Below are 18,549 nucleotides of genomic sequence, written 5' to 3'. Positions count from 1 at the left end.
AACTTTACGTGCCTAAACATAAAGTTCAATTCGACAAGATTACTATAGGTGAATAAGTTCCTATGCAATGAGCAGAGAATACGTCGTGCCATAAATAAGTACTTACCTATTTACAACGAAAGTTACAGTTTAGTATAAATAAGAAAATTAACTTCTACCTCCTTATAATCCATTATCACAGTGAGATGAATCATTTAATTAGACATGTACACAATAGATTAACGACATATTCACAAACGACACTTGTTAACAGTCTTACTGTTTTATAGCTCTATTTTCTTTTTGTTTGACCTAAGTTGTAGGGCTTCACAGCTTTACCAGACTTATTGGGAAGACTTTATTATAGTCATAAACAGAACAAAGGCAACAACTGGTCAAATGGGTGTAAGAAACCCAACAAATAAGCTAGTCACCCATCAAATTTTGATCGCACCAACCGTTATTTATACTTTAAATTTTAATTCATATTTATGTTATAAGTTTTTGACATATGGCAATAGTAATAAACATCTGTGCAAAGGTGTAAACTGTCTAGATATCATAGCTGGTGAAATATCGTCCTGTGAAATACTTCAGCTTGCGGTTTGCTAACGTTCTTATTATGACAAACGGCAACAGAAAGGTAATTACGGCAAAAGAGTGGTATCAAAGTCCGATTCCGAACAGTTTCATCTTAATTCGAGATGGGCTATTTATATTAAGGAAAAATTGAATAAAGAGACAAATAGACATAAAACGTCACTTTTCAAAGTGTAGTTTGTAAATACTGCTGTAAGTATATTGAAAATAAAAAGAACCATTATACTACAATTAAAAAATATGCTTTAGCATACTCTTCAATTGTTATATATGCAATTACGTTACTGCTTATTCTTACAAATTACTAATTGTTAAAAAATATTCCGTTAAAACACGGTAGTATCTACAGATCTGTTTAGTTTAGTTACAAATAGATTTTACCTACTGTTATCACTCATGTAGGTGATTTTAATTAATTCAGAGTGTCAACTCCATATTAAATGGAAAAGCTACGTATATGATGATATTTTTTTTTCATATTATAATGAATTGAAATAAACATTTACACTTAATAAAAAAATACAAATAATGGATACAATATCTATTATCTACAAAAGCGTTGAGTTATCAGAACAAACCCAAATGCAATTGTAGTACCTCAAATCAATCACAGTGGCAGTTTTACGTATTTTATTCTACTGTACAAAATAATATTTGATTGCAAAGATTACTAGGTGCTGATCAATCAATCATTACATTGTTTTTGAAGTTATTTATTTGTTGAATCTTTTTTTACTTCGTAATTGGCAAACAAAAAATCTATATTACGTTGATTTTTAATGCTACAAATTAAATTGAAACACACAAATCATTGTCTAATTGACGAACAGTGGAACATTGATCAAATTTTTAATACCCAATATATTTACGTGCAAGGCTGCAACGTATTAAATTTGGCATCAAATTACGTTAATGGCAAATTGGCAATCAATTTAAAACGTCACTAATGAAATATATTTCTAATATTATTTTTAGGTCTCAAAGAAGTGATTATAACAGCTTTTAACATTTGTTTTGTGTGTTGTTTACTTATTTAATTACACTTAAAAACAATCAACTCTATGTTACAAATAATATTACGTATCGACTTTCAAATTGAATATACTATTAAGCTTCCCTGTACGGGAAGAGGCCTGGGCCCCAATTCTGCTATTCACAATGGCCGGTGAATGAATGAAAACTGGCTTAAAATGTAATTTTTTGTATTATCTTAAACATTTTTCCTTCATAATAATTGGAAATTCAGAACGGGTATATAGTATACCGCACACTCAAGGTCAATACAATGAATTTCCAATTATTGTATGAAATAATTTCAAATTTAATCCAATTGCCATTAATTCATCGGCCACTGTAAAGTGCAGAATCGGGGCCCTGTCCAGCAGTGGGACCTACATAGGCTCTTACTATATTATTATTATTACTTATCAAGCTACTCGACTACAAAAAGATTTCTTCTACAAGTTTCCTGTCTATGAGACGGTGTGGCTTTGGCTTGCTCTGTTTCCTTCGGCGGTAGAGCCTCGCGTTTAGTGGGTAGAGAGCAGGAGACAGGGCACACTTCACGTTGAACCACCAGTCGCAGGACGCCACGCCCTGCGAGAACACGGTCCCGTTGGGGCACAGGAATGAGGCCTGACGTCCGTCGATGTCGCAGTAGTGCCAGGCTGGAATCAATTGAAAATAATGAGTATGTAAGATTTGTAGCACTACTGACACAGATTCACACTCTGCTAGCATTTGCTCCTTTAAAAAAAGGAACCAATACATTCTTAAAATTGAAAATTTTAGGATCAAAAAAAGCAAAGACACAAGAGCATGCATGTTTGGACTATGGATACAAGCTTTTCATAAGTTTTTTATTTCTTTCAACAACGTATTTTTATCGAAAGACAAAATGCCTTCAAAATTTCAGGTGCCTTTAATCGAAAGCTGCAAGTCTTATATAAAAGATGTATTATGATAGCAGAGGAAAATAAACAGCTTTTCTGGAAACTGCAGTGCGTTAAAATAAGATTAATTTTTCATATAATTTTAACACGACTAGCACTCAACAAACGCTTCATCTATTCACAATACCTTTAGAAATATAATCATCACAGCAGCTAGTATAGTTAGACAAGTAGCGTCTCCAGCTCAATTATTCCAAACAGTACTACATTATCACTTTAAAAGCATGTCACAAAAAATGTCTTATACAACTCAGTCTCTTGTCAGTCTCAGAGGTCAAGTCTATAGCTATTTATGGAACTTCAAATTATTCAGCGGTGTCCTAGAATACCTTACAAAGTATGGCATGTTACACAGTGACGTTTCCAGTCACTGTGTAACTTAACCTATGGTTAGGACTGTTTAAACTACTGCGTATGAGTTACGTAATTTAAAACAAAAGCCATAACATAAAATAAAAATGAAATTCTTATTTAATTTGTATCTGGAGTATTCACTTTTTCTATTTGGCCGTGAAACAATTTTCGATTTGAATTTTAGTGCAGATAATTGGACTATGGCAATATTTTTAAACGATTGATCCTTGAATTTAGTAAAACAATTCACAAAACTTTAAAACACATGAAATCTCTAGAATATACGATGCCAATCATTTTGATAATGACCTTAGTTGCTCCAGTAATGGGCATACTAGTTTCCGAAGGTTGTTAACTTGGTAATTTGACCTGGTCGAAAAATAAGACACAGCTTACATTGAAAGCATAAAAAAGTATTCAATAAATTAAGGGCCTTTCAAATAAAGGTTATGGAATCTATTTGCCCTACAAACCACAGGCACAAACGATTAACATTGAGAAATGTCACATACTTGTTTTGCGAAACGTATGCCGTACGGAACAGAATCTAAATGATTATTTTTTCAATGTTAAGTAATTGTACAGATTAAACATATAATATGAAAGTTAATCATACAATGAGATTCAAATTATTGTCATGTTGTGAAACAAAAGGCGTAAAACAGGTCCCCAATTCTGCTATTTAAAATGGCCGATGAATGAATGAAATTTGGCTTAAAATGACAATTTTTGTTTTACCTTAAGCATTTTTCTACACAATAATTGGAAATTCAGTGTGGGACGCTAAACTCAAGATCAATACAATTAAGTTCCAATTATTGTATTGGCAAAATGCGTAAGAGAATAGGAATAATTTCAAATTTAATTCAATTGCCATTTGGATCGGGGCCCAGACATAAACAAAATTAAAACACAGAGTCACTGATTTTATAATTTTAATTGCTGGAGGATATGAAATTAAGACATATCCCGTGCCGGTTTATATTACAAACAGGTAAATAAGATAATAAATTAACACCTTGTTCAATTAACTCGTTAAATCTATTCCTAAATCGAATAATTGACTATTAACTTTAAATGATGTCGGCTTAAGTAGCTAATTTTCAACTTTAATTACGAGGAAGTCATCGTTTGCGATGTATTATATTTTTAATTACCATTTGCATGTTATAATAAATCGATCAAAGTTAATTAATCACTGCTAATGCTTTGAAGACTGGATTACGTCCAAGTTTAATCTACAATCGCGTTGTTTTAGTTATGAATTATTTTAAAGAGCTCACGATTTTGACCCGGAGTTTCAACTAACCATCTTCCGGGTTACTTTACGTTATAATTATCTGACCTCATGTATCATAAGGTCAGAATAATAAATAATTACGGCACGGCCAAGGCCTCGATCATAGAATGGCAAAGGCTCAAACAATAGAATCAAAAAGATGAAACCCACATGTCATTAATTGTGATCTGTCAGTTTTCTTACCGAATAATATATTGTTCCTTGTGAAGATTCGACAAAATGCCGCCTACTTTACGTACGCAAATTTATCGCACCATTACCAAATTTAGATTCGATTATGGAACTTAATAAATAAACAATTGAATGTCATGACGCTGATTAAGTAGTGATGCAAACTCATGACAAAATACAAGTTAAGTCGACAGGTTTAAAGCGCTTAAGGCTAGATTATGTTAGGTAAAATCTAAATCATACATGACGGCTAGTGAGAAAAATACTGAGGATTGCAACAATCGCAGTTATTTAGCATTGTTCGGCTGACATTTGCGTTGGTCCGTTGGTTTGGGTGCTTACCTTGGCAGCGTGTCTCCATGTCTGCGAAGAAGCCCGGGAAGGCTTGCTCGTCGCAGTAGAAGTTGGTGTACGGCACCGCGCCCAGCACCGGGTAGTCTGTGCCCGGCTTGCCTGGAAATCATGGTTAGAAAATATATATTAATATAACAATTGACACAATTGACACTTTCTTAAAAATACAAGTGGTAGAAAAAGGTTAAATTCTCTAAAGAAGCGGAAAACACTAGAAGCCAACGCTGGATATTTTTTTTTCACAGGATTTTTTCTGAACATTCATGATATAGCTTAAAGACAATATCATAAGAGTTACTACGGGTTCTAACTCGACTGCGAATGGATATAAATGCGCAAAATAGAAACAATAAAAAAACAATTTAGATGTCGTTGATGTCTTTTGTATGAGGATTATTTTATATTTTTTTATAGGACATCTTTGTTTCTTTTTTGTTTGCATTATCATAAAATTATATTTTTTTTGCAATATACGTAATATAACATTGAAATATAGGTCAAAATGATTACTCATACAACTGCATGGCTTGGCTTATCTTAGTTTATAGCGTTTTTGTGTAGCATATTAAGAACATGATTTAGAGGTTAAAGGTTTATACATAAATAAATCAAGTATCCGGTTGCCTAGTTCCCACACGGATCGACACGCCCCATGAACAAGAACGCCGCACCATATAAATGTTATCCAATTAAATTTAACTTTTTACTCAATTCAAGTTAACTATATACTCATGGTCATTTCCTGTACATAAAAAATAGTCGACATTCAAAACGACAAGAGTTTATATTGTCATAATAAAATTATTTGAGTTCAGTGGCATTTACTAAGCAGTTGGCAAGTCTTAAGAAAACCTCAGTCAAACAAACCTCTACCGAAAAAGTAGAGTCTCGTAACAGCATTGCATTAACCTCTCAAAATATAACCATCTGTACTCTTCAGAATACTTATAATTGACTGCTAACAATCGAGTAATCAAACATAATTGTTCGAATGGAATTACATCGATATAACTCTCAAAATCGTGAGAAAATGCTCGTCCAACGCGATCACGACCGTCTCTCATATTAGGCCATTCCCGGTAGTTATACCTAAAGATAACGAAAGTTCGCTTGCAGTGGCCACTTTCACTTCGAGACACCACTACTATCAATTCTCGATTGTGCGAACTATTCATCTATTGCTTAACCATTTAGTCTGGATTTATTGGTTTGAGAACGAGGACCGAACTTTTAACCCTATATGTTTCATGTATTCACTGCATTGCGTCGGGCAAGCTGCAACCGCATGTTACGTAATCTAATACGTATTGATATTTCCTTATAATACTCAACCTGAGATAGGTCATAAAATAAAATGAATTACAAGATTATTAAATGTTTTTTTACTACTAATGAGTAGGATGATGAGCTTAATACATGGTTGGAAATATTGCTTCAGATAATCGTCATAAAAAGTATATACTTTAGTATTAAAAGGTTATAAAATAAATTCTATTGAAAGCAACGTGTTTTTTTTATTAGTTTGTTTTTACAAACTTTTACGAAAAACACTAAACTACTTTTATTAAACCATGCTACGTTGATATTGAAGATGTCTACTTCTAATTATGTGACTTGTTAGTATTCCTTCATCGTCCAGGATAGTTGTCATTAGATTCAAGGGTACCATTGGAGGGTTGCCGCTTTTGTACCTTTTATTATATAGATCTGTGTATATATAAGCTATACCTTCATCGTTACATTTGATTCTCTCTCTGTTTTATAGTACGCATCAAAAGAATTCTATCTCTACCGGTTTTTCATTTCTTGCGTCAATTATGACAAATAGCTCTATCTGATGATGATTGAGGCGGAATGGAGCTATTAGAGCAGAGCTACAAATGGTGTTTCGTATGCAGTCCGTGTAGATTGTAATTAAATAGGCGTTACCATTTACCGAACTACTTTGAATTACTATCCGACGCATTAATTATTATACTACACTTACGTTTTGGTTTGCAATGCAATTCGAATGTCAAGAAAACGTGTAACAAATTAATTAATAAACCTATAACTGATTTACGCAATACCAAATTATGTAAGTCGTAGAAGTGTGTGTAATGTGAATTAAGTGATACTCGTTCATACAAATTTAGCTGACAAGACTCAAAGGTCAAAGTGTGAAACATATTCTCGATCTGGCAATAATAACTAGCCCGAGAACGAATGCTTTATGACACCGCTTAGACAACTAACATATAAGGATGAGAACAAAAAAGTCCGACTCATAATTTAACTCATCCAACCTTTTGCGTCAGCCGTACATCTTTAAGTAATATTATTGCAGTTGTGGAAGCGAGACAGACAACGACACGAGATAGAGTGACATCTCTTTTCCACGGTCGCAATGATCTATCTTTAAGTGGTGGTAGCCCTCTGAGATCCTCCTACGTTACATAAAGAATACGATGTTCTAATATTACGTGACCAACAAAGAATTTACGGACGAAGGCATAAGATCATCAGACAAGTGATTGTGATCTTGCATTATTAAATTGGTTATAAGTTGGTCTTTAAATTTATGTTGTGTGTGTCTTTGTATTTTAATAAACCGTGAATAAGTGGGTCTTACTACGACCTTTTTTAGCAGCTAGCTAGACAAAAAACTAGTGTTAAATAGCTCTACATTTTGAAGAAAAATAGGCATAACTTGACAATATATTTACTTGTGTACTTTTGTAAATTCTCCAATTAACTAGCACCTAATTTACCCTGTCATGCAATTATAAATGATAGATTTTTGTCTAAAGATGACAGCAAAAGCTCTTTTCATGAAGACTTGAATAATTTCATGTGATTGACGAGACGACATAAGAAGGTCAACATTAAACGTTTCAAATACATTAATCAATATTAAATACAGGGATATTTTTTCATTTGTAATCTGTTATTAAATATCCTAATATTAATAATATTCATTAGCTAATTTCATAGCGAATAACCTATTCTTAACAGAAGGTTATGTGAACGTGGGAACTTCGCTGCCTACTTCCTATCAATATTATAATGTAACTATATAAATTGGAGAAGGCATTGCTGTCCTTTTATTTAGGAAACGGTTACACATAAAGGCCCAGAATATCACGTAATCGAAGTGCAAAATAAAATGACCCTACAGAGTTACCGAAGCCGAGGACAAGTCGAAACAAGGTCAGCTACGTTTACATAACAACATGAGATAAAACACTGACAAATATTGGAATATATTTAACATTGACAATGAAAACGAAAATCATTCATGCAATTGTGATCCCGGATATTATTTCTTATAATAAATCCATATTTTATTCAAAAAACGTAAAATTTAATTAATGGCAATCAATTAATTAATCAATGTCAAAAGAAGATATAAAAACAAACCGTTATGTATGTATGTTCAAGCGGTTATTTAATTTGTAAAAGACGATTAATAACATGTATATGTAAAGACGAAATGTTATTCATTAATATTCAATATAACATTCGAAACAAGTCATTGAAAGATGTAATCCACGTCGACGCAACTTCTAATGGTAGAGGCGTGCAGTATTTGTGCTCGTTAAATATTGCTCATCCGATTACATTGCTATTTAAAACGTCGCGAGCAAACCTCCTTGCTGATGTGCGAGACAATATTCATGTTTATTGTACATCTTCGAAACCGGCTTAACAGGATCCGAAGATGTATTCTGAATCATTATTAAAGCTAAATTTAGAAACGAATATAGACGGCAAAGGCGTTTTCGAATAAAGAGGATTCATTAGTTTAAAAAGCATAAATCTATTTTTAATTAATTCATTTACTGTAACGTATATTGTAACAAGAAATACAAAAGCTTAGAGACTTAATAGCCAAAATAGCAATTTAAGTCATGACTATCTATTCGAATCTGGATATAAAAGCTCGGGCAGTGCCTAACCGTTATCTTTATCATTAATAATAGCTGCATATGACCCGCGTGTGTCGCAACATGGTTATAACGCAGTGGCGCAAGCGCAGAGGCGGTGACGGCGACGTTTACTAGACAAAACTCAACGTATTCAAATACTATTGCATTTTAAATTCTATTCACATGTATAAAGGGTTTATATTGAAGGTCACACAGAAAAGTGGTCAAGAAACATTCAATTCACATCAATAAAATGCTTTGAGCGCTTCTCTAATGAAGTAGTTATTAATTCCGATGGGTTTTTAACGAAGATAAGCCTTGTCATAAAGCATTGAAACCGAAGGTTTTAGTTAAGACTGCCTTTATGTAACACTAAGCCAGAGAAAAATATTAAACTATACATTTTATCACTTAGTAATGATTCAATTTGAAATATTATATGGGATAATTGTGTACAAATGACGTACGCTGTAATACTTTTATTGTTTTGTCTTCAATACCTAGTGATTTTTTATTTTAAAAGACTACCAAAATATTCATTATCTTCAAATATCACATACATTCGTAAAAAAAACATAATGTGTAATTATAATTATTACTTTTTTATTTTATTACCAACTTATTTAAATAAACGAGATATTAGAATTAAACATCAGACGAAAGCAGCTAGATTATAATTGCAAATAACTTCTAATTGTACGAAATTAGAATTCTAGTTTTATAACATTTTGCTATTTTTTTTCTTATTCACTTAGAATAATAATGTAATAGCTCTCCAACTAAATGTCATCAATTGTTCTTATTCAGGGGGCCTACTACCATGTCTCAAAGATAATATTATCAAAGTTGTGTAAGCGTGACACCACATTACACGATGTCTCTCTTCAACAGAACTCTACAAGAGCATATTCCTTTAAGAAGTACTGATAGACCCTCAGGCTACGCTATCAATCAATATATCAAGCATTCAATAAAATCACGTGGTCGCAGGAAATAATTACTATTGTCCTAGACTCCTAGTAAATGTCAACAATGTAGCTGGCCTAAAAAAACTAGCCTTGGTCACACAACAACTCTGTAAGTTTCGAAATTCAAACGCACAATATAGAGCTGTGCTCAGTTCAAAGTCATAAGTAATGTTTTGTTAAACTGCGAATGTAAAATAGGATTAGTGGTTGGCAAAACATTGAACAGACACTTTTTTTGTCTATGGTATACAGGTCCTTTAAGCCTAGTGACGTTTCCACAATCTTTAACGTAAAATAATAACACTTTAACACTTTTACCTGCCATGGCATACTTTTCGAGATCCTTACGTTCAGCTTTAAACGGCAAGACTGATAAATAATGATGATTTTGATGAACTATGCACTTAAAATATTGAAAATTCAAGGGTACAGCATGCAAAATAGTTAATCTTTTATATACTATGTATACAAAATAGTAATTATCATTGCATTATAGGCCTGAAATCGTCAGTAGTAGTATTCAATCTTGACATCCACCTGCCCCTGTTACACTTTCTAGAATAGGACTTGGTACGAATGGATAAATACAGATCTGGAAAAAATCAGCCATTGATCGATACGCTTAGACGAAAAACAATCGATAGTACAGCATTTTGCTTTGTGCATTGTTAAATAAAATAGTGTTAGCAATAGAGCATTACTTCATAAGTAAGAAATAGTCTCGTTGTTTGATCATTATTGTTATTGAATTAATAGAATTCAACTTCTGTTAATTGCTCTTTAGCAAGAAACTTGAGGAGTAATAAATTCTAAGTGTGTGAAAAACGAAACATCCAATTTTATCATTATTTTGGTCCACCCCTGCTATGATCTACAAAATAATATTTGTTTTACATTCAGGTCCTTGTATCCGATTTACAGGCTAAATAGTGAAAAGAAGAGGTTATTTTACAAGGAGAAGATTTTATACCTTCAAATATACATGAACCGATGCAGAAACTTTACTCTGGCTAGAGCTGGATGAAAACCTGTTTACTGGCTAATTTTAAACAAGAATAAAAACTGCGGGCGCATCCCAATAAAAGCAAGAAGGCTTTGAATAACGATTCATAAAAGTCTGGAATTATCCTTAGTTTGAAGGTCAAACGCGTTTATTTAATTACACAACCGCCCGTGGCTCTCTCGCAGGACCTTTGTTGCCATCAATACATCTAGGATATAATTATGTAACATTATTGAAAATATCCGCAGGCAGGTTTTGTATATGTGTTAAATAAAACCTATCTAAAAAAAATAAGTGGCTCTTATTGAAAAGTAGCACTTTTCATGTGCATAAAGTTTATATCTTCCCAATAAACTATTTCCTGTTTGTTAAGTAGAAGTTTACTAAGTGATGTCTTAAAATTTCAGTTTGTCTCTACATTTCATTTGGAAATGACCAAGATAGCATGGCACTAAGGGCACTCTATTTTTTGTTGTTTTTGCAGAATGTTTGTTATATATATGGTTCCTATGTATATACCTTTATTTTTTAAACATTAATTTATAAATTTCTTTTCGATTCTTCTCGTTTTAAACACTTGAAATAAAATCTTTTGGTTTTGATTTTCGGGCGAATTCACTGAATACTAATGATTGCTAAAAAACGCCGTTAAAGATTTTGTACTACTGGCATTAATAAACGTGATAGAGCTATTATAAAGGTATTGCATCGCGTATTAATTTAAATGATTTTAATAAAGAGGTTTGGGATATGCACGTCAAACTATTTAATTGAATAGACGTGTTGATGGATGTATATCGGATTAGTGTTATGCACACACATGACTGCCTTCGTGTCGACCTCAAGCCACGTACAGAATGTCAGGGCGATTAGCTCAAACGGCCACAATCTTAGTAATCCGAGCTCTCCTACGGCAATTAAAGAATTTTGTTAATTACATTATATATCACGGTTGGATTGCGTAAACGTAAGCTTAGCTTCATTGCGCTTTATGATGGATACGATTTGAAATGAGATAACAACTGAAATAAAAGGATAATAGGATTCTTTTATTGTTTGACACTTCAAAGCCAAAAAAATAAAACAAATGAGAATCGCCTTTTGTTATTTCATGCACTCAAAGCGAAAGAGACTAGGCCCGTATCACAAGCCCGTTCTCCTATCATTTATGATAAACATCAGTGGTATTGCATGAAATGCGTGTAAAGATTAATTAATTTGTAACTCTACATTCAGAATAAGTAGAGTCTTTAGTATTCATTTAAGCATATTACGTTACAAACCAAAGTAAATATTTAAATTTTACTTATTTCAAGTAAGTAGTTTAATAATCATTTTAATTATTTAAAGCAAAGAAATCTCTTTCTCTTAACTTTTGAAATTAATTTGGCTTTTGAAATAAACTTTACGAGCCTATATAAATGTCCATAAAATTATATTAATGGCTTTGCATTCGCAGTTTAAATATAAAATTGTTATTCTAAGTTGGCAAGAGTTGCAACTGCAGTAGAGAGCATAAAATAAACTATTTCATCACTCACCTATCAGTACATCTGAGATACCAAAGGATGTAACGTGATAAAGAAGTATGACACTTTCATAAAATATATAGAAATATTATCAAATATTCAACAATAGCAACAAGTCTTATCAGGACCCAATTATGCTATTTAGAATGGCCGATGAATGAATCGCAATTAGATTCAATCGAGCACTATTCACAGACATTGAAAGTAAATTAAATTGTGTTCAAAAGTTATATTTGGTTTAGGTAATCTGATTTTCATAGTGGACAGTCATTACTTAGTTCATATGAAATTACGCACATTTTAAAATTCGTGTAAGCTGTCAATATAAATTGTTATTTCGTAATCGCGATGCACGCAAATGCAGTTGCACATTGAATTTCCAATGAAGGATCTAACCATGTTTAGTGAAAGAACGTTCGCAATGTTGTTTATACGATTTCTTTCGTCGCTTTCTTTGGTTTCCTAGTTGCGATGTAATTAACCCCTAATTAACTCACCTACGGCTTACCTGCCACATTTCTATCACAAGTAATATGTATTTAATCTACTTTCTCTTTCCATAAAACAATTGTTAGGTTCTTCCGGCCAACAAAACAGTTGGACTATTTTTATTATGTCGAATTAGTGTCGTAGGAAATCTTATATTTGCTTCCATTTTCAACAGATTACAAATCAATGCAATCATATTTACTATCCATACACTAAGGCTAAGTTGAACTCATTAACGCTACAAGGCGAAATTTTGTAAGTTATATGTTAATTGTCCGTTAATGAAACGCAAGCTTTCATCGTTTTCCCATACAGCATGTTAATAAGTTACATAACATACAAAGCCGTGCGCTATGATTACGACCTCGTTTATATCTATGCATATGTATATGATTGTTAGCACAATTAAGAGCAGAGTTACAGTGTAAGTCACTCAAAATCTCAAGAGAGCAAGGCTGCGCAACGCACGGTGCCATAAGCAAGACGTTAGACCTTCGCAGTTATATTTATTCGTTTCATGTTTTAGTTACAAACGTATATTCAAGACCTCACGGTATTACCCAAAGAGGATATATGATGGTAAACCATTTTGAAACATTGTAATGTTATTTTGTTTCTTTTTGAAAAACAAACATTTGGAAATCTATATCGTTCGATTGCAAATCGGCTGCTTTATTTCGAAACGAAAATTTTGAAATATGGCTAATTGTAATTATAATTAATAAATCAAGTAAACGTCAACTGATTTGTAAGCAAACAATACATATGAAGTAACAATTAATATTTCATACGAGCACCTAATTACGTATTTAGGTAGGCATGCGGTTTGCACGACGCACGGTGGTGCAATGCGAGGAGGTGGTTGACTTGCTAGGACTTTAATGAACCTAATTTTAATAAGTATCTATGTAAGTAACATTAAGATTGTATGTCAAAACATTATCTGTTACATAAAAGCAAAAATATACTAGAAGTGTCGCGTACCATATATCTACGTGATAAAGGATGTTTTGATTCAATAAAAAAAAATAACAAGCTTTTAAAAACAAGTTGTAATTAATAATAGACTTAAGCATTTCTAAATATTATTTGAAGGTCAGAATACTAAACACCCCGTGAATAATACCAGTAATCAATTCTTATCGACTAGATAATAATGAAGGCTGCGCATGAAAGGTGAATGAATTTGTACCAGTTAAAACTCCTTTGTAAAGTGACATTTAGGTCACACTAATATGACCTCAATTAGACCGTAACATCTTCGGACACGCTGCTTTATATCTATACTAACAACACAAACACGGTCACGATACTATAAATATAAAAATTTACTAATTGAATACGTATTACATGAAAATATATTCTATTACATTTGATGACTACAAAACGATTTAATTGATTGATCGGTTTATTCTGATTAAAACATAAACACGCCCCTTATTTTTGACACTAGCTGTTGCACGCGACTTCGTCCCCGTGGGTAGAAGATATAAGTTATGATTTATACCTGCCCTATTTTTTCACAATTTCCTTAGTATGTTCGCTCCTATTAGTCGCAGCGTGATGGTTTATAGCCTAAAGCCTTCCTCGATGAATGGTCTATTCAACACAAAATAATTTTTCAATTTGGACCAGTAGTTCCTGAGATTAGCGCGTTCAAACAAACAAACAAACTCTTCAGCTTTATATATTAGTATAGATATAGAGTATAGATATAGAGTATAGAAGTATAGATTTGTATACCCATTGAACTAATGTAATTGACGCAAGTAGACCTTAGCCAAACAATATATACAAAGATCGTAACATAAAACTCCGAATTCATTATTCATAAAATCTTGAAACAAATTTATATTAACCTATAAGAAGTCATCATAATAATTATATTACACACTATTATCAATTAATGAGAATCATTTAATAAAAATCGTCTCCGTATAAAATTTCCAATTTATTCTCAATAATAGCTTTTTTCTACATCGTGACTGATTAATATCTGAACTTTATAATTTTATAAAATGTTATTATCTTATAATAATACATAGATAATCCGAGATCCGCAAAACATGTCAATAAACTGTTTAAATGTCGAGGCCAAAATTTGGTGTACCTCTTTATTTGCTTCGATAAATGATGCCTATCTTTTACAACATTAAGATGTTAAAGCGAATGATGATTATTCTAGTACAGATCTTTTTATTACAAAAATATCAGAAAGACGAAGCTACTTCTGCCACTCGGCTTGCTCTGCTGTTTTTAAATCGATCAGTTTTTATCTTATTGTATTAGAATTTTAAAACGTCTAATATGAACGGTTTTTTGACGGGGTGTTCGCAAAACGAAAGGCTAGCTAACAATTATTAGTAGGTATCAGATTTTATTAAAAACAAACAAGGTTTCTATTTGCTCTATTTTTTAGACCTTATTAAAGCAACAATTAATCCTTAGCCAGGGTGTTCACAAACTTTATTTGAATTCGATGTCGTCATTGGCTGCAGCCTGATACCTATATTCTTACCAATATTTCAGTCTTATTCATTTATTACCTCAACAAAACACCTATACAGCATTTAATCCAAATCGGTAGAGCATTGCTGTATGGATATTAATTGTTTTACTTGGCATTGTCTATTGTTTCTATTCTCTATACAAAATACCTTTAAAACCATAGTATTTGATTGTTCGCGCTAATTCCATGAGTTAAGGAGACAGATTTTTAACCTGCATCGTACAAAGAAAGGTATCAATAGTATTACGTGTCGTAACGTCTTTTTAGTTGAACATAGTAGTAGCAAATACTAAGTGGTAGGTCCTAATAGGGTCACAGAATTGAAAACACTTTTGTTTAAAAAAAACACTATAAATAAGATTTGATATGATTCAAAGAAATCCTGCTCACTCTTCTGTCGTTCAAATTAATTTGAACATAATTCGATATTAGGTCAGAATCCTACAAGTAAGTTCACATGTTGTAAGTTATATTTCTATTTTATAATTCTAATGATTCAAAAGAATATAGGTATAATACGTATTACATAGATATATTCTAGGCACTTTACCAGGGGCCTTCGCCGACCGCAAGAGCTAACCGTCGTACGAAAGATGCAATGCCGCTGTTTATAGGGTTAGAGATCGCAGTACTTATTATTTGAACGCGGACCTTCTTCCTTATTTAGTTGGTATTCCATTTTACTTACCCAACAAGTAAGTTCCTAGACAATTTTCTAGCATAATCGGTATGCTACATAAAATATATTTCACAAGTACTGATAGTTGAATCTATTATGGATGAAACACGAACTGAGTACATAAAGAGAAATCTGTTTTGCCGAAGCTAAAGTTGTCTGAAAAAGAATATTTTTTTCAATTATCTGAATGATTGCCAAAACCCAAAACCCCTGTATGCCAATACGAACAGACGTTATAATTTAAGGACAACATATTCACTATCGCAGTCAAGCCAAACCAAGTTCATTATTAGAACCTATCTACATGTACCTATCGATTAAAAAATTAATGATGATGTCAACTTTGCCTAAGAGAGAACCAAGACCTCTCGCTGTAACCGAGGTTACGACCTCTGGGTTAATGAGAGGTAAGCACTACAGCAAGATAAATAGGCCTTTAGGAACAACCGCAAAAACGTTGATGACGAAGACCTAATCGGATTTGCAAATTGTGAATTCAAATTTAAACGCGTAATTTGGTTAATAGTTAATACTTGTCAAGTCAAATTTGCTGGTAATGATACTCAGAAGGTACACCGCATACCGAAATAATAATCGCAATAAACATGAGAGAATGCAAGAGAATGCTCCATCTAGTAAGTTAAGTACCAATGCGCACATTTACAAAAGTAAATTCTAATTATAACAAGGAGCGCTACTTACTGTCATTACAGTCATTTTTTTTTTAAGTAGAGACGTATTTTCCCCCTTTCTTGAATAACACAAGTCATGTCTTATAGCTACTATCTTTTTAAAATATAAAAGGGTGCTTATTTTGTGTAGGAAAACAGTACCTGCACTTACATATTGCGAACTGTGTTGAACATCACCAATTCCCAATCCAAGCAAAGGAAATGTCCTGTAGCTCTATACAAAACGGGTATTTTAACTTACCGGGTATAGCCATTCCTAATTCCAGGTACTCCTTCACGGAGGGGCTGAGGAACGCCGGTGGGGCAGGCACGGAGGGTGTCTCGGGGTCTGGAGCATCGAGCGCCTGCGCAGGCTCGCGGGACACCGCGTCACTGTGTGACCGGATTCGCTTTACGCGACCCACATTTTCCGAACCACCTGTTTTTATGAAACAGCGAAAAATAAGAAAAATTAAACACATTATTTTTTGGCTTTTTTGGCTGCAATTTATACTATGGTTTATTGTATAATAAAACTTAGTAAAATTCTTCAGACGTGAAATAATGAAATTAATTTAAATAAGTTTTCATCTACCAAAATAACTAAATGATACTATGGAACAACATTATAAAGAGATATTTTTGAAGGATTAAATTTAGAATAAAAACATGTTGTTTTTTATAATATTAAAAGATAATAAAAACTGTAATTAAAATAATACAAAAGCACCAATATCTAAACAAATATTAAACTAGTTTTGCGATTAATAATCATGCTTACCGGTTAACACAAGTAATGGAAGGAACACTGAAGAAAATGAAATAAGAGCCTTACTTCCACACATTTTGTATAAAAAAAGACAGTCTTGTTTACAAACTTAATCACCAAAACATATGTAAATGCATATTTAACTCAGCCGTGACACAATCGCAAAGGCTTCAGTGGGCATTGAAGTAGACTGAAGGTCCCAGAAAAGGATTGACGAATTTCGTAATAGTTTTATACTCTTGGTTGATTAATAATCGCGCGGACACGAATTTCTGTGCACGAATTTATTTTTCTTGCATAGCGGTACAATGTGACGTGCGCTTTCGAAGGCAGCCGAGCGCGCAATGCTCATGCAACGCGCATAACATGAAGATTCTATACTAAGAATCGTAGCTGACCTCTAAACTTCTTCAACGACACCATGGGAATATTCTTAACACAAAACAGTCCTTTCAAATATTTCGTATTAATTTAATATTGATAATAGGTAGGACCTTAAGTTATGACATGATTTAGAGGACACGCCACTGAAATTTTGCCCATGGCTAAATTCCGCAATACACATTAAGTATCTTTCTAAGAGGAAAGGTAATATTATAACGGTGATCATGTTTCATTGGTAAGTCTTCATTGTGTAGGTTAGGCAGAGCTTTTTTATGACCGATATTCATTATAAATTCATTTATTCGAATTCGGGTAATGGATCGTCGACAATAGAACCATTAGGTACCTCATAGGTACGTAACTCGTCTTTGTAAATGATATCAAAGCTAGAACCTTTCCTTCTTCCATAATGACCATACTGTATACGAATCGCAGTAAAACAACAAACAACTTCTTCAAATTCACTAGATAACAAAATAACATACTGGTTATGATATGAATGCCCAGTCTGATATTTTCTTGTGGTGATATAGATCTACCTATAGATCCACCTACATAACAACATCGAGACAGGTAGGTACCTACTGATTTTTTTTCATTATGTCGTTCGACTGCACCTAATCTATGTAGTAGTGTACCAAAAAAGAAGCAAAGTATTTCAAAATAATATATAATGTATAAATAAACGTTTCTTTACTTTGAAGTTTTCATTACTTTGATGCTTAATTGTAAACCTAACAAGAAGCTACTTTAAGAAATTAATATATTTCATTATATTTGGGATTAATTACTTATTTTTGTAGTGAAAAATTGTTTCGTTATTACCGCCAACTGCCAATCCGTTCGGTTTCACGTCATTCGTTCTGTAACTACTAAACGATCATGTTTTTTTCTATTGGCAATTAAATCACGATTTGCCAGTTCAAAAAT

General features: G+C 32.8%; 1 protein-coding gene across 1 annotated transcript; it reads right to left on the bottom strand.

Annotated features, from left to right (window-relative positions):
- Positions 1-1,952: 1,952 nt before the first annotated feature.
- On the bottom strand, positions 1,953-17,837 carry LOC113496309. The gene is made up of 4 exons (XM_026875464.1): positions 17,248-17,837; positions 16,729-16,905; positions 4,699-4,809; positions 1,953-2,246 (listed from the first exon to the last, which is right to left on the bottom strand). The coding sequence occupies exons 1-4, from the start codon at positions 17,309-17,311 to the stop codon at positions 2,020-2,022; spliced, it is 579 nt and encodes a 192-aa protein (XP_026731265.1). The 5' UTR covers positions 17,312-17,837; the 3' UTR covers positions 1,953-2,019.
- Between the last annotated feature and the right edge of the window lie 712 nt (positions 17,838-18,549).

This window comes from Trichoplusia ni, chromosome 8 (genome assembly GCF_003590095.1).
Source record: "Trichoplusia ni isolate ovarian cell line Hi5 chromosome 8, tn1, whole genome shotgun sequence".
NCBI classification, from domain to species: domain Eukaryota; kingdom Metazoa; phylum Arthropoda; class Insecta; order Lepidoptera; family Noctuidae; genus Trichoplusia; species Trichoplusia ni.
The sequence above is the reverse complement of the archived record's forward strand: the minus strand, read 5'-3'. Positions and strand labels throughout refer to the sequence as shown.